At 41.9% G+C, this 18,039-nt stretch overlaps 1 protein-coding gene across 11 annotated transcripts in view; it reads left to right on the top strand.

Annotated features, from left to right (window-relative positions):
• The first annotated feature begins 2,028 nt into the window (after nt 1–2,028).
• dennd1b (DENN/MADD domain containing 1B) overlaps nt 2,029–18,039 on the top strand; it is a 79,719-nt gene continuing 63,708 nt past the window's right edge. For 9 of the 11 annotated variants that reach the window (XM_088395310.1, XM_088395307.1, XM_088395304.1 and 6 more), the window contains exons 1-4: nt 2,029–2,337; nt 2,723–2,787; nt 13,785–13,872; nt 16,147–16,190. In XM_088395310.1, coding sequence (XP_088251436.1) covers nt 2,758–2,787; nt 13,785–13,872; nt 16,147–16,190 — 162 coding nt within the window. In that variant the 5' untranslated portion in view covers nt 2,029–2,337; nt 2,723–2,757. The remainder of the gene's footprint in view (nt 2,338–2,722; nt 2,788–13,784; nt 13,873–16,146; nt 16,191–18,039) is intronic. The other 2 variants (XM_088395313.1, XM_088395312.1) reach the window with 2 other exon arrangements.

Here is an 18,039-nt window from a genome sequence, read left to right as displayed (position 1 = left end):
AAAGAACTATTCCATCAATTAGGCCATAAATGTCAACAAATACCTGTAGATGGTGCTTTTCTTCTACTTTTTGATATTCTAATGTGGGAAATGACCCAAATATAAAAATACACAGTACAGTATGATGCCACACAGCTTTAATCCACAAAGATCTGTGTGAACAATTGAGAACTAATCCTACTGAAGATTTTACCAGAACATCTGGCAGAGTGCCGTTTGTTCCTCTGTGACCCTTTTCATCGATCCACTCTATTTAGCATATTAGACGTAAGTATATGTAATTTGCTATGCAGGTAAATCCCTGTAATCCCGCTAAAATCTTAGCTGGGCTCTCCTTGACTGAGTGCAAGGATACCTTCCCATAATATTAAAGTTATATGAGGATTTAGACTGAGAACTGCAAGGTTGATGAGTAGACATATAATGAGTCCTTTCAAGGTTATCTTCTCCTGGAAGCCACTGACGATATGTCTGCTGTAGCGTTAAGTATAATGAATAGTGACAAGTGTTTTTTTGATTGACACTATGAGGTTCATTTACCCTCGGACAATTTTAATAAAAATAAATATCTGCAAACCTTGGGGGATGACAGATTCAATGTCTTATATCACCCCCCATAGTTCTGCATCTGTCAGAACAATCAGAGGGACGTAAGAAAACGCAGATTACATTTACGATGTCGCTGTGGCTGCAAGTTCACTTTGCCGCAAGATGTACTCGGGGTTTGTTTGCTCATTCTACAAATTTAACGAGGTGTAATATGAGAAACTGAGATTTTATTGTTTGTATACAAATAGATGGTTCTTTGGAGTGCCTGCCAACCCCATCAAGAATGGAACTATACAACCAAACAAATCTTTTCTTAACTGTATTTCTGAAAATGTGTCTGCAAGTGGTATTTATTATTAGTTTGGGTGCAGGGGGGCAAAACGTTTTTATGTCACTCAGCAGTATGTTGGGCAGGATGTTTTCAACATGACAAAAAAAAGGGAGTGTAAACTATGATGTAATTTTTGTTCTTTGGGTATTTTGATGAAAGGTGAAAAAAAAAGTGAGCTAATGAAAGTTAGAACTAATCCAAAGCAAAGTTTCTCAGTCAACAGAAGTGAACACTGTTGTCCTTCGTTTGCTATAAATAAATGTGATCTGGAAGTGTTGACAGCATAGTTCCTTGCAGTGTGAAACCTCATGTATGTTACTGATTGTTTTTATATATATCTTGCTATCGCATCCCGCTGCCAGAAACCATATGCTTCATTTTGCTGCCACTTAATTACCTTTTAGTCCGCCTGTATAAATCTGGCTCTGATCCAGGCAGCCTCTCTGGAGAGGGGAGGAGAGGCTCATCCAAGATTTGATTTCAATTTACCATCACACAAATACTGCTTGAATATGAGAGTAAAGTGAAAAGGAAAAGTAAAGTCTAAAGAGAATTTAAAGTCCTCTGAGATGGGTGGGTTTCTAGATAACAGAAACAACATTCAGGCGAGCATAAATCCGCCTCGGGATGGAAATCGAAGTGTCAGAATTGTAATTGATTCTGCCAGCAGGTTTGACTTCAGGGAGTTGGTCCCCTGACAAATAAGGAACTGAATCTCTTGACAAATACAAGTTCACGTTTGTGAGTCAGACTGTGAAACAAACATTAATCCCTTCACTTTTTGCTGTACAGGAACATACACTGAACTGCTATGCGAGGATTCACCTTTTGCCTTCAATAATTCACCTGTACTGTATTTTCCCACTTTGTTTAGGCAAATTGGTGTACAAGTGGTTAGTCTGTCTCACAGTCAGGAAATTCTGGATTGAATTTCTGTTAAAAATTGGATGATAAATGACACGTGGTTTGAACAATTTATTTTAAAAACAAATGAACAAGAAAAAACACCAGATCTCTTGAATTAAAAAATAAATTAAAAACAAAAAACACCAGGTCTACTTCAGTCTTCATCTAATTTCATACTAAAAAATACTCCGAATTAATCATTCTTGTCGATGTAACGGTGGAAAATCCTCTACCGACGTGATGACGTCACGGTCCGTCTGACAGCACTTCCTGGAGTGATGCTTGTTGTGGGAAATACTCGGCTGGGACTGGGACTGGAACTGGGACTGGGCCCACGGTAACGGAACAAGGGCGAAAGAGACACCGTTCCCTTTTATGTGGAGATGTGACATCTTTCTTCAGGGGCCCGATAAGCCCAGGACCAGGACAAAAAGTGGAGGGCGGGGGAGGGACATTTGTCGGATTGCTGAGCCTCAGAACCGCCACCGCCGACAGACAGACAGCACGGAGCTGTCGCGATGCGGTAGCTAAAACATGGACAGCAGAGTCAAGTAAGCCTTTACACTTGTACCTAGCCCAATTGATGTATGCATGGAGAACAAGAAGAAAAAGAGGAAATTCTAGCCGTTATTTGGATTTGAGAGGCACACCAGCTGGCTCGACAGCTTTTTGGGTCAGTCTGCTGCAGCTCGTGTGTGCGCGCGCTTGTTAGCAGCTCTGCTAACCTTCTTAAAAGATATGACAACATGTGCCCTATGTCCGATCAGATATGCTCTAAGATATAACTGTATGTCTTTATGGAATGAGAATAATATTCCGTTATTGGCTCTAGATCAGATAAGTAACACTGCACAACTAGGCATAATTAATCGATTACCTGAAATGGATTGTGAAATACTGTTCTGTTCCATTCATGACTCCCTGTCTTGTTTTCAGGGAGAACCCAGAGAGAACATTTGATTTGATATTGCATGTGGCTTCTTCAGCAACTAAAAATGCGGGTAAGCTTTTTTTTTTTTTTTTGGTCACTGATAATCTCCTTTCACCATCTCTGACCTAATTTTATGTGTTTAAAACTTGCCTGACCCTATGACTCTAACAGGCTGTTCATCCTGTGCAGTGGAAATATTGTGTGCAAATATGACAGCTAGGAAGATTACTGAAAGCATTAATGTAATCACTACTTTTATAATACACTTAACTCCTTTTTAAACATGTTAAAATACTTTGTGTGTGTGTGTATATGTATTATAATTTCAGTGTCCCCTCGAGAAGTGAAAGCAAATGAAATGATTTATTAAAAAGCATGGATTCATTATTAATTGATGATGGGTTGATTAATCGATTTATCATTGCACCTCTAATCACCTTACATTAAACAAAATTAATGGCAGTCACGCACTTTTGAAAAAAAGGTAAGTGTTGTGTTTTTTGTTTGTCATGCACCTTAAAAAAAGGTAAGTAAGTGTTATGTTTTGAGAAGTCTAAATGTTTGTTTTTGTCTCATGAATGCCTTTTGCTCTGTAACTATAGGGCTCGTGTCACTGCGCAGACAGGTTGTTATCATAATTGTTGTCGTAAAGTCGGCAGCATGTTCTTTATGCTTCTCTGTCGACGTCTTTCCGAAAGCAAGGTCAGCAGAAAGTCAGCTGAAGCTCGGTTACATATTAGCGCTATGCATTGTCTGTCTTTGCAACTGACCTTCCAGTCTGCACTCTGCTGTTGCGTCTGTAAGCTAGCCAGCCACCTTTCCCGTTGCACCCTGACCCTTGAGAAAAGTTTTTCAAAGATCATGCTTTGGTCAGCAAGTTGTATTAACCGTTGTGCTATTTACAGTGGGTCAAACATTCTGGCAGTCACTGCTGGGACAAAAGGTGGCAAAGCAGGCCTGGAACGCAACTGCTGCCAGTTATTCTCATGGAGAATATTAGATATTAAATTGGCCATATTATATACATGAAGTCAAATATCCCACAAACTTTTTTCTGTAGATTTGTGCAGCTGCCTGGCTAAAGTAAAAGAGTAGACTGAAAGTTGCCCTTGGATGCAGTTGTGATATTGGATTTTAAAGCAAACTCATAAAGCAGCAAGCAGCCTGTGCCGTAATAACCCACTTCCTCCACATATGATTCAGGGTCAGCCTCATATCCGGACTTGTGCTCTCCAGAGCTCAATGTTTGCACACTCTGCGGGTCGTTCAGCTCAGTCGTTTGACTCAAGGTTGTGGAATCAGACGTGATTGCGAGCATACATCCAAAAAAAGTCCCTATGGAGTGTTTTTAAAGCGGTTGGCCTATAAATCAATCTACTATTTCATGTGCGTGAACTAATTTTGCCTATGTAAGACGACAAACCGGCTGATCTTTGAAGCAAATGTATTTTTGTCGTACGTAGAAAGGGTTAAAGCTGTGAGTCATAACTAGAAAGGCTTTGGTCGTGATGTGAAACCAACCGCCTGTCGCTTACACCTTTGGCCGAAATATGGTTTTACGTGTTATTTCCTTTTTATTTCACCAAAGCAGACATGACTAGAACTCAAATAAAATTCAACTAATCTAAATACTTATGTGACTTCCGAAAGTTGTGTGTATATAAGTGAAACTTGGATTTTGACTGCAATTTTGTTTTTAAGTAGTGCAGTTTGCATTAAAAATATTTAACAGTGACAGGCTCCTTCCCTCCCCGCCTGAGTCAATGGAAAGCTCACGTGGTTTTGCTGATGTCGCTGTTTTGCCGTCCTCACCACATCCTGGTCTTGCAGGCCCTGAAACGAGATCCATGTGTGACACGGTCAGGTGTTTAGGTCAACTTCAAAAGGCACAAGGCTTGTTGTCCAATGAAAATCACTCTTTTTTTTTTAAGATGGTCACTGTCTTCCTGTGTTAACTAGTCTTCACACCTTCTTTAATCAGCACACTGCCGGTGACATGTACGTGTTTGCGGGCAGGCGTGCAGTCACATGGTTTTGTTTTCCTTTACTGTTTTTTTTTTTGTGCCTAACTTTAATGATCCTAAAATAGTTTCTTAATCATTATAATGATACAAGAAAATATAACCCAGTGAGTAATTCTTCAATTGTTCAATCTAAGCATGCATCTATGACCTCATCTTTGGTCTGGGACAAAAACTTAAAGCTGGCTTATTATCGTATCGTATTAAGGGCGACTGATCAATTTTCAGTTGATAACAGTAAACATCTGGCAAATGTGAATCCGCTGTTTACATTGGACACTGTGTAGGAGGGTCTCGTGAGACTTGTGGGGGTCTCTGATGTTACGCCAACAAGGCTATAGGCTTTTGTGCCTAATGATGCATGACCTTTACGATCTAATGTTTTTTTTATTTCCCTGTTCAAATAACAAATGTGCTCCCGTGGAGCACTTATTACGTAATATTTAGGATCTTTTGATCTGATTTCTGTAATTCAAATGGCAATATATTAATTGTGAATTTTGCAAAAATATTTTTCTAGGATAATAAATTGATCGGCTAGTACATAGATAAAAATAAAGCTCAAAGCAAGGGTAGAGTGAAACGTTTGTGGACTTTGCTCTACCTTTCTAACTACGCATGTGTGAATGGATGACAGACACCGGGCCCTTCCCCCCCCCCCCCCCATGCAGGTCCACGGAGACTTGGCCTCCCTGTTCAATGCAAGCTCAGTTGTGCTTAGCTCTGTTGGCTCCGAGCTCCTTGGATGCTCAGCCTGTGAGGGAGTGTTGCCTGAGAGCGTGACTGGCATGCTAGCTACTAGCAGTTCTGGCTACATAAAGCCATATTGATGTGCTTCCAAGAGGCTGCCAAAGCTAGCAGATGATGCAAAAGCTGCCAAGGCAGTAGGTGGGGACAGATGCTACCTGTCCTCACCCGCTTCGCCCCCCCAGCCAGATTGTTTCCAGTAACAAAGCAATAAACTTAAGAGATCAGCAGATCAGTTTACAACTACATTCATGCTGCAATTACGGAGACAATTCATTCTTTGGAAAAAACGACAATAGAGCAGCACGCATGACTAGTTATTATTCGTATGATTTGGTTTGCGTGACTCCACCCCCTCCCCATGTTCATTTATAAGATGCAAAAAGAAAAACCAAGCCATCCAAAAACTGAACAGTAGTAAAAAGATATATAGATGAAAAATGTATCTATTTATTTTGTGCATTCTTTAGGTACATGTTAAATATCGTAATAATATCTATGGTAATATTCAACACCCATATCACATATGGCTTGTTACTACAGTATTAAATGGACATCAAGAAATAATTTTCTTATTAAATTTCTTATGAAATATTTTACAACTTGTGCATTAACTTGAGCTTGCTTTAATGATGTTAAGTATTTAATTTTTATTATTGACTTACACAAAATTGCGCTCAGACTGTTGTTTTTGAATAAGTTGTTATGAAAATAAATAACCAAAAAATAGATGTTCTAACATTCGCTCCTCTCGAAACACATCCAAGACATTCGAGAACTAAAAAGTACAGAGCAGACACTATTTGGCCTTTTATCCACATGATGTTTTGGTTTCACTTTGTCCAATTATGAAATGTCTCTTTTGTACAGCATCCCGTGTGATCCCAAGGTCTCCAAAGGGTCGCCTACTGTTCGCTAGTTCGATATCCGCCCGCTTGCTTCTTTGCTCTCGCCCCCTCAAGCAAAACTGTGATTTTTTTTCCCCCTCCTTTCTTTTTTCACCTTTTGCATTCACGGCGCAAAACTCGTGTAGTAGAACTTTTAGAAAAGGTTGAACGTTGGCATTCTGCGAAATGTCAGAATTGGTCCTCGACCCAAAGCTCACTTATTCCAACAGCCGTGATTGGATCCCGGCGGCGGCGGCGGCGTGTTGCGTTCATGGCGCTCAAATCGGAGGCCGTTGGAGTACTAACAGATGTCATGGCAGCGAGGAGGGTGTTGATTGGTCATTAGAGAGGCCACACTCCTCTTCACTTTCACTCTTGAGAAGACCCCTGGGTCTCACACATTGTTTATCTCGCAACCCTTATGCCTTTCTACTTTGGCTCACCCATGTGACTTTACCAAATTAGCTCATTTACAGAAGATCAAGATGTCATGCAAGTCTTTGTTCAGTTTCCTCAGAGTCAAATTAAGCAGATTTCCCCACTTAAGTATTTGTTATAGTCATAACTAGGGATAGACATTTAACTTTTTCGCTGCCATTGATGACTATAGACTTCATTTTAACGGGACTGGCTATGAATGAGTTAACAAAACGGCCGTGATCGACTCATAAAATCTCTAACTTCTCTCTAAAGATGAATCAGTTAGCAAGGAACGTTTACATCGTACACAAGCCCTCAACGTCAAATTGTACTTGTAGTTTTTCCAATCTGCCAAAATGTAAGACTGGATTTTGGCACGCTAGTGTATCAACATCTCCCCATGCTCTCCAGCATCACTTTTTTGTTCTTGTCTGGAGTCATTTGTATCTCCCGAGTCACTCACCCATTCACCACTGTGTCAGAACCTGCTGCTTGCTGGCTAGGCTTCCAACTTGTCTTATTTAAAAAGATTAGAGTGCCTCGGTTTGTTTCTAATTACGTGGAGTGATTTAAGATCCTCGTATTTAACTATCAGGGCTTCTTTCTGTTTGTAAATGCTATTTATTTTGTTTATTATCTTTTTGACCACCCTCATCACTGCTTTCGCCCTTTTCTGCTTATTTAATTTCTCTTGCTAAAGTGTCAAGTCATTGTTTGATCTTATTTTTTAAAATCCTTCTTTTCACGGTTAATTTGCCGACACAAACAAGGCCCATTTTTGTCCAGTCTGTTTTGAACTGTATCGCACGGCTTCTCTTTTGGTGCCATCTGACCTTGTGACATGCGGTACTTGGCGCACTCACTTGGAAACATCCAACCCCCTCTGGACAGCTTTGTTGTTTCATCAGCATGGTGTTTAGTGGCCAAAGCATAAAGCACTGGGCCGGAATAAGAGCCTTTGGGTTTTGTGGTGTGGTTGCTATAGCAAGAAGTGCAGCACTGTCTATTTTTCCATTTTTTATTAGTGTTTATAATAGCATCTAGATGAGGGGGGGAAAAAACATGGAAATACTTCTAGGCACCCACCGCGGGCTATTTATAGACATTTCTTCTTCAGTGTGGAAAAAAGTGTAAGGCCTGATCAATAATTTAAAATGTGATGATTTTGATGACTGCAGAAGTGGTTCATTGCATCATCTTTACAGACTGAACAGTTGTTTTTACTGGCTGCTGTTTGTGTGCGCTCATGCTAATAGACTTGAGTGAATCTATTCCCAAGTGACCATTCCTCACATTCTCTGGGTAGCTCTTGGATTATTCATCTTAAAACGTGGAATCAATGAAGCAAAAGTGAAACGTGGACCCGACTGGAAGTTTAAGTTCTTCTTCACACGGATGTCAAGCGATGACTGTCGGGGATCGGGAATGTCTGGAGCGTAGCAGATGGCGCTTGTTATGCAAACAAACATACAAATAATCAACAATTATCGGCTAGGTCCAATGCGTGTAATATCAAGGTGGCCTAGTTTCAGCCATAAATGAAATGGGTTTATTAATTGGGATGCTATTCGTAATAAAAAATCTGTCCTCAAATATCTGACTTTTGACAACGTCATGCTAAGCAGATGTCAAATATATTTAAGCATATTAGAGAAGTGTTCTTCTCGGTACGGTTATTTTATTTTTGGGGGGAAACGAGGGTTCTCTAAGACCTGTGTTTTGACCATTCCACACATTGTATTAAATTCCTTTACGGCCGCTGCTAGATTGCAAATGGAAAGACAACAGCCGAATATAGAGATCTCTTATTTTGACAATCTTGACAATAGAAATACAGAAACTTGTGGAAAAAGACATCCGAGACCGTGAAGGGCAATGCGTTGGGACCCTCTCTGAGCCGTTGCCTCGTAAAGTGACGCAAAGTGATCTGGAAGCGGCGTGACGCAAAAGACACATACGTAGTATCTTCCATCGGTAATTAAGAAAATCAACCTAGTTATTGACATGATATGAGTACTGGTATCCTGACATCCAGACTCTTAATTTAGGCACCAAGACCAAAACCCAAGTCAAGCAGAACTAGTGGTACAAGCCTGCTGTCTGTGCTGTCATTTCAGCTTGTGTCTTCACTATTTACATGTCAACAGCCGTGCCTCCAGGCTACGTGTGTGTGTTCAAGGCTACAAAGACGTTGCCTCACAATTACCGCGAAGACGATGGCGTTTACATGCACGTCGGAAGGAAGCCCTGTTGGCCCTTAATTTGAGTTTTGGCCTATTTTTCAAATATAGGTCAATCGTGATGCTTTTGTGGACGTCTTAGATGATTTCTCATTGGAAATCTTGCAATTTGTTTACAGACAGACAGTCTACGAGAGCACGCCATGTGCACATTTACAAACACGTCAGTCATTGGATGAGCTCGGATTACGCTCTGAACTATAATCTGGGGATTGATTGCTAAATTTTATGAGCCAGAAATGGCGATCGCTGTTTAGGTCTACCAGTTGTCGGCATATTGCTGAGGTTGGTTTCAGGATCTTAGAAATGATCAGGAAGCTCATACATTCCTTTACCCAGAAGTGTCAAAGTCATTTTTGCCGTGGGCCATTTTTGGATTTATGGCTTTCCAAAGAAGGCTGTTATGAAACCAAATGAATGTTTGGTGGTCTCATTGTATTATTAATTACATTGTGGGGGTGACTTGCAATAAATGAAATCCGTGAGGTAGTTTATTTTAATTTTTTAATAATTGTTTTTTTGTTTATTGCAGTGTATAGTGCATGGTTTTACGTTGTGCTGATTTTTTTTAATCAGCATTTTTTTTGTTTTAATTGTTATTTTTCCCAGTGCATATCAGTAATTGATCCAATGTTGGCTATCGGTGAGCCATGTTTGTGTTGTGTCTCAGCATTTTGGCCCAGCAGTCCTGCAGCAGAACTTTGTGTGTTCCACTCTGTGCTTTTTAGCGGCTACAGATGTTTTGTCTTCCCTGTGGAGAGACTGGCTGAGTGACTTCAAGTTGGAATGCCTGACTGAGAGCTGTCTTTCTGTCAGCCTTTGCATGTGAACTTCAAATCACAGCTCAGCAGCAGCGTGCATGTCGCCGCCAAAGGCAAGGCTTTTCACTGTCATCAGCACCATGCTGCTGCCTCTGGGTGCTGTGCCATATGACATTAACCGAGATCGATCCTCTCCACACCTCAAGGAGCTGCCGCGCGACACCGTGTTTTGTGTGATGCCGCAAAGAGTCAAAAGAAACTCTCCCCTAAGCATCTGCCGCCGACTGGCATATCACCTGATGGCTTTCCTTAAGTTTTTACGCGTCCCAAAACTTCCTTTTGTCACATGCCCCGAAAATAACATTTCCATCGCTCCGTCAAAACCGAGGCTGCTCCAAAAGGGAAGCCGGCAAGGAATCACTGCTTGGACGACAGAAAATGGTTTTAAAATTATTAGTAGTGTTGTTTTTATGTTAGGAAAACCTGATGCTCAAGAGAAAAAACAAGGACAGATTTGGAATTAGCATCTCAGATTTAAATAAATAAATAAATAAATAAATAAATAGATGATAGTAGTCATTTGAGTAGATTGGACCAAAGTTATTGACTTTGTCCTCCAGCCAATAGCGCCTCTGCTGGTTGTAGCCAAGTCATGCAGTCCACTTTAACTCAATTCAATTGACATGTACTCATTTTTATTCATCATTAATTACTCCCATCTCTAATTTTGATTGTCCGCTGCAAATGAGAGCCGACACAGATTTTCCTGGCTCATTCCACTTGACATCTTCCATCTCAATTGTTCAAATCCGATCTTCAGTACTTCACATTTTTTCTGCAGTTCTTCACCGCGGTTGTTCTGATGTAGTCAGCGACTGTCTCGTGTCTTCCAATTTTTGCTGAATGTGTTTTTCTGCTGTTACTTTGGCTGCGTAAGGCTTGCCGTGGAGAGCTGACTCGTGTAGCTTTTAATGTCTGTGATGTTAGCTCTTGAGATGGTAAAACAACTTAGTCCTCAGGCTGTCTTTATTCTCACCTTTTTTTTTTCTTTCTTTCCGACAAGGCTTGCAGATTATTGCCTTGTGTCCATGCAAAATCCAAGACCTCCCGGTGAGTGTGGAAGAGCCACACCTGATAACTCAACATAATGGCGGTTCAAAACAAGACCTTGTTCCTGTTTGTTCTCAAAGTCATCACGCAGATTTTTACTCTTATTATTTATATATTTTATATTATTATTATTTATTATTTTTATTATTATTATTTTATATATATACATTATATTATACAAAAAGACAGTATGAGGCGAAATATGTGACTACATTAAGATGCGTTTGTATTTTTTCCCGACATTATTTACGGACTTAGCATCATTAACTTGCACTAACTCGCTCACCCATCTGTACTCCAACGCTCGATTTGTCTCGAGTTACAAAGCGGACTTGTCAAGCTTGGTAGATTTTACGAAGTAGCGTGACAGATCGCTGGCTACGTCCTCCTTAGCTATCCAAACAAAATGCTGAGTACATGGTGTCGGCCAAGCAGTCATGCAGAGGCTCCTCCGTTTGACGTCACGTCGGAGCAGTATGGAAGGTGGCTGGAAATATCAGCGCTGATATGCGCTGGCTGTCACAAAGGTTGCGTCCATATGCTGTGCCAGTCATTCGTGAAGCCGTGAAATTGGGTTGCATCCCAACTAGCCCGGAGACAGTATCGCTTTCACGTCTCTGTCTCCGCATGGCTCCACTTCACCCCCTTTCCCTCCCTCTCTCCTCGCCGAAGCATCTTTTTCTCACATGGCTGGGAAAACGAAACAACTAATGTGGCATTATTAGGGTCACATCATCTCAATGCAGCTCCGTCTTTCGTCTCCTTCCAGTGAGACTGAGGCTGAGGCGGTTGTTTATCTTTTCAGATGTACATGAAGAAGTGGATTAGAAAATCCCCCTGGCCACGATCTAGCGCATGTGAAGCTTGCCAGTTGTTGATTTTCTTTTTCTTCTTCTTTTTCCATCTGGAAAAGCACACGCAACCCTTAGATGTTGCACCCCCCCTCCATTTTTGTTGGTTTGAGTTGTAAATTGTTAGAAAAAAAAAATGTAGCACCTTCACGTCTGTTTTTAGGCTCGGATGAGATCCGTTTGGAAACGTGATTGTTTATGTTCTGCGTTCACCGATTCTCGTTATAGTTCATTTGAATTGAATTGAAGCTAGTTCACTTCCTTCCCCTCATTTGTAATTGACCTAGTGTGACCAATCCGTTTTTAATAAACTTAAGGAGCATATCGTGTTTACTCGAAACCTCTGCCGACTAAATCGGCATGAAATGTAATGCCATTTACGGCGTGCAGGCTGGCTTGATTGGTAAAAGCCCCCCCTCCTTAAAAAAAAAAAAATCTTGTAAATGTCCGAGTGTGTTTTCTTTGGGCTGGCCTTTTGAAAGATGCCAGTTAATCTGCTTACTCCTTTAACCGCGAGCCGAGGAGTTGGGCCTCCTCCCAGCCGGAATAAGTCTACTGATCCAGAAGTAAAGCGATGACCACCGCAGTTATTCCTTCCTTGAGGTTGCCCCCCCACCCCACCCTCTTCCCTCCACGATCTTCTTTAGCCACCCTCTGAGGGAAGAAAGCTCCTTCTTCTGACAATGGCCATTTTTGGCCATATGTTGTCTTGACATCTTCATCAGGTTCACAGCAGGCTACCTTAGTTAACTTTCACTCCACTGCCTGATGGGATTTTCTCCCTCTGTTTCCCCAATCGGCCCGGGCTCAAAGTCTAGACGGCCTCTAGCGCCGGGCTCCCTCCGTCCACAATGGGCCGATTGTGGATGCCGACCGAGCCAGCGGCAGCTTCCTCCTGTCACGGCGTCGCGGCCGCTCGCTAAAACAACGCTTTTGTAGCCAGGCCATACGAATGAGTCCCTAATCCACTCCATACTGTGAAATAAGTCTCTCTCACAGATGAGAGCGCAAGCGAGACAAACGCAGTGAATGAAATCACCGCCGAGGAGGTTAGAGTGCAGCAGTTTAACCCCTGGCCAAGAAAAAGGGAGCAGAGAGGGAGCCAGAGAAAGGAGGAACAAGGAGAGGCAGGCGCTACATCCCTTCATTTGCAGAGGAGAGAGGCTGCCGATGGCTTTCACAGTTTCTCTTCTCAGCGGAGGAGCTGGTGTTCACCATATGGGATTTGGCCTCCCTTAACAAACAGGCCCCCTATTCACACGCAACACATATTCAGTCGTTTGTGGAGAAGGAAAAAAAAAAAGTGTTTTTATGCCTTCAGAGCATTGCATGGCCATAAGGGCTCCAAGTCTGTTTGATTCCCACAGTATAGAGAATTATCTTTCATCTTTAGGTGTTTTCGTTTTTTTTCTCCTTTGCAACGGCCGGTGAGCCAGTGAGATGATTTTTGATTTTTTTTTTTCACATTTATTCCTTTCCCCCAGCACACACAGGACATTTTCATGCAACCTTAAATCAACTTTCTTTTTTTTTTTTTTTTGGACAAAATGGCTTCAAGTTAAATACTTCAGTGGGCAGTGTGAGCTATCTGACACATGGCATCTTGCGCCAACTTTTTTTTTTTTTTTTCCCTTCCCAGCCAGCAGCGTTAGGAATGCCATTTCCTGCCAATAGCTCCATGCTTGGAAATCCCAAGAAGCAAAAATGTATGCCAAGATGAAGATGCCAAGAGTTTTCATTTTTAGCCTACTTGGACGTGCCAATACGCATAGAATTATGAAGACAATTGTCACAATGGGATATATTAAAATAAAAAAAACATTTCTCCATGCACATATAACATCAGCATTTTTTTTTTTAATTGGCCCACCTGAGTTAGCAATGGTGTCACCTGATCCAAAGCTCATCTTTCCTCTCACATACTCTTCGTTCCCAACACCCTTCACCTATTAACCCTTTCACTTTCCACCTTTGACATGCGTCTTAAGAAAAGCAGAAGCATTGATTTTTTTTTTTTTTCCCTGCACCAGCATTCCCAGCATCTCCCCCTCCTCCAAGTAAACGTGCCAATGCTCAGGGGCCGCTCACACGTCGCCCACATGCTGACGACTGCTGGAGGTCAGCCATGCTTGAAGGCCCCAGGGATCAATGGACATGTTACCCGTACAGTAAATAATCATCCGTCTGACTGTAAACATGCATGTATGCGGCTGTTTACATGGACACTCATGGCAGGGTCCAATGGTCATGCCACATATATTCTTAGGTGTGAATGTCGGAATCCACTTCTGGATAGGTGATTTGGAATCAATTCGCACCCAACAGGTTTTTTTTTTTTTCTTCCCTTGGTCATATTAGCAGCCAGCTTGAAAATCGAAACCAACTGACTTCTTTGAAACAGTTTGCAGCTGCTCTCAACAAGAATAGTCAACAGAACTTTTTTTGGGAAGCCGAGCGCTTGTGCAGAAGCGATTTTTTTTGTTTTTTGCCTCTTTTTCACATCACCACACCAAACTGAAACGTTGCATTGTTTGATACAAGACCAAGAAAAACTAGGAAAAAAAAATAACCTACAATTTTTTTCCCCCTCCGGTATCTATTAACTGAAAATTACAAACCCGATTTATGATCATGCGATTGGTGAGCAAATCGGGCAGAAACGAACAATGATTTGAATAATCAGTTAATCTGTCGATGAATCGGATTTAAAAGAAGGTTTAAATTTCCTTCCCTAAAGTTTCTCTCTGTTGTTAGCGGCACGTTGTTTTCAGTTTATCGCCAGGCTCATTGTAGCTGGAATAAATCACAACCTTAGTCAACTTGTGATGTGTACATAAAATTGAGTTGTTATTAGATTACTTAGAAATGATTTTCATCTTCTCCAACTCAAATGTGCTCCATATTTATGCATGCCTGGTAAAATATTGCACCTCCTTAATTATAGAGACTCTCATTTTATTTATTCAGTGGAGAATTCTGAATATGTGACACCATGAATTGTGTCAGGTCGCGGTGCAATCAATTCAGATTTGAGGGTGTGCTTTGTGAGGATGAATTAACAGTTCCAGGATCTGTCATGGTGACATTTGTGTCCCCGGGCGGAGCAGCGGGGGGTCCTTTTTACCCCTGTAACCTTCAACTTCCACCCCCTTCAGGCCCCCTCTTGCGCCCTCTACTCGCCCAGTAAGAGAGCGAGGGAATAATATGAGGAGAAAGGAAGGTTAGGAAATGAGAAACAATAAAGAGGGCCAGAAATTAGTGACAGATCTATATAAATATTTTTTTCAATATTTTTTTCTGTCAGTTGACATTTACTTGGGATGGGGTCATATTCATCATCATATTGGATTATTACAAAATAAATGTGTTGTATATTTGTGGCCCCTATCACTTATGCCAAATTGGATGGGGGTCCAATTGTTCACTGATGTTTGAAATGATAAGTTTGTGTATATTTTTGCGTGTGACGTAAATTGATGGTCCGCAGCTTGTGTCTCTTCAAGGCTGTGCTGCTACTTACTTGTGTCACATGGTGACCTAGGCGCTGTGGAAGCCATGTTTAGCAAAGACCCCCGTGTTCAGGGATGACTGCTTCCTTTCACTCACTTTGGCTTTGAGCTTGGCCTTCGATGCGGAATTAGCCACATTGGGACAGATGCAAGCTTATTGCATACACACATGATGATGGCCGCAAGCTGTTGAAAATGAAAACTTCATTTCATGCCGTTATTTCTTGTTTTATCTGCTCGTGTTTGGAGCTGTAGTTTTACATAGAAGTCTTCAAAGCACATTTTATAAATCAAATTCCAGCTAATTAAAAGTTGCTGATTATTTAATAAATGGATTTTTTTTTTATTAATCAAATATCAGAGTTTCAGTAGCTCGTTAAAAAAGATCAAATGACAAATGGCCAATTCTGTCTGATGGGTGGCCAGACATCTCCCTTTTCCAGCTAATAGCTCACTATGAAAATCCAATTCATCCTCAATCGTTTATCATTGCTAAGATGTTTTAAAAAAAATATATTATATACGGCTCCATCGAATCAAACGTGCCATTTTATCATGATTCAAGTGAAGCCGGCCTGCAATGATCGGATTGTTTTTAAACGTTATCGTATCCATACTGAGACTCCACATTTGCATATTTCCAGCTCGTGCAGCCTCAACACATTCGCTATGTTCTGCTGCCGTGTGAGAGTAAAAGGTGTGTGAGCGTGCATGTGTGTGAGTGTGTGTGTGTGCGTGCACAGACACAGGCAGCAGCAGCAGCAGCAGCAGCAGCTACCCCTTGCCCCCACCCATCTCATTAATATGTATGTCTTCTGAGGCAGCTAGCGAAGACGGTGTGTTTCTCACCCGCTGATTAATGCTGTCTGTCAATTACCTCTAGATCCAACCGTGCTGTGGAGCTTCCCCCAGGACTACACCGACCAGGTTGGATGGAACACACTCGGCTTTTTCATTCTCTCTCTCTGTCTCTCTCTCGCTCTCTCTCTCTCTTCCCCAACTCCCCATCTTCTCTAATTCTCTCACTCCTGTTTTTCTGTTCACTCCCCCCATCACTACTCTTCCTCCTCCTCCTCCTCCTGCTCATCATGGTTCTTTCTCTCCCCCCTTCTCACTCTGTCTTTCCTCCTCTCCTCTCCGTCTCCCCGTCTCATTGCATGTCTGTCGTCGGTAATGAAAAGCAGCGAGCGGCTCTTCAACAAGCGAGGAATGGCTAATTATCATGCAGCCGTGACAGGAATGCACACTTTTGTTTTCGGATTCTCGCTTTCATTGTTTTGCTCTGTCTGCTACATTTTTCACGACGGTAGCATTATTAGGTTAATTCCATTGGCAAAGTAGCTCTTTCAGATGTCTGTTTTTGGACGGTTTGTTCCCCCTCAACCAGTCAGGGTCGTGTCCTCTGGAGTTGAAGCTCAACATCTGAACATTCAGTCCCATATTATTACTGAGGTCACATGGAAACGGGGGATTCTGAACTGTTATGCCAAATCGATTTGGACAACCCAAATAGTCATGAATAAATAATCATTTTAGATTTGCAGATAATAAACTTTGTACATTGAGGGTAGACGTTCAGGCTTGGCCAACAAACAAAATTAGAGATCCAGCTTGATCAATACAATCACGTAACATGTTGTAATAAAACCAACCCATCCCTTTCGTTTAAACTGCTCTCCAATTTGGAATAAATAGGAAGTGAGCAAGCTTTATGCTAATTTTCTTTCGCCACGGGGAGTTGTACACAAAAACTTAACTATTTATGAAAATTTGAGTCAAATCTTTTTTTGATTGATCAGTGCCATTCCATATGAAACTTGAAGTGCAAACTTATGCAAAAGTTTGAATATAATATAAAATAAATCCTATCTATAGTGACGTCAATGTTTTCGCTGCTGGGTTACCTATGCATATTCCCCATCGCAAAGCTTGGTTGAAACCAAGAAAGACAACAAATCAACACAGTTTGAGTCTTGACATGTGTCCGGACCTCATCCCCTTTTTTTTTTGTGTGTCTCTTTTACTTCACTCCCACCCACGGCAACCTTCCTTCTCTTTCATTCTGTTGTGGAGCAGATCGTTTGTGTGGATAAGATGGCCCTTAAGATGGCTAGTTAGCGTGCTGTGTACAGAGGGATTGGCCCTTTCCCCTGTATACATAAAAACTGTATTCACTGGCCTCATTACCAGGATTAAGGCTCTTTTCCTCCTTTGTGGGCCCGGAGGCTGGAGTCCTCCAGAGCCAGACTCGGGTCTCTTTCTGTGGCCGCCCGTGCTGGCCAGCATATGGCAGCAGCAGCCAACAGTCTCTGCTCAGAGCTCAGAGCTCAGAGCAAGGCCTCCTTTTGTTTTGCCCGTTATTGTTGCTCAACGTAATGACATTTGTAGGCCGTAGGATCGGGGTGGAGGGGTTAGTCTACCCCAGGGGAGAAATGCAAGGAAGGAAGGAGGGAAGGAGGGAAGGAGGGGAGGGGCACAGGCAAAGACATGCAGACAGACAGGAGTGTGGATTATGGAAATATGAATTGATTTTTTTTTCTCTTCTGTAGTAGAATAGAAAGCTCAAAGGAGAACAGACTGCAGGCTGGCTGGCACTCTGGGGTGTGCTGGGGAAACCTGACGTGAGAGGCGCTTGCTCCCTCTTTTGCTTGCTCGCTGCCCTTTTTTTTTTTTTCCCCTCTCTTCCCCTTCTGCTCTCCTTTTCCTCCCCGAGCTCCCAAGTCTCTTGATGTCTTGGTCATCTGCAGATGCGAGAGGAATGAGGATGCGAAAAGGA

Source organism: Syngnathus floridae, chromosome 13, assembly GCF_059516105.1.
Source record: "Syngnathus floridae isolate MCC-2025c chromosome 13, RoL_Sflo_1.0, whole genome shotgun sequence".
Classification (NCBI taxonomy): Eukaryota; Metazoa; Chordata; class Actinopteri; order Syngnathiformes; family Syngnathidae; genus Syngnathus; species Syngnathus floridae.
This window is presented reverse-complemented; position numbering and strand designations above follow the sequence as displayed.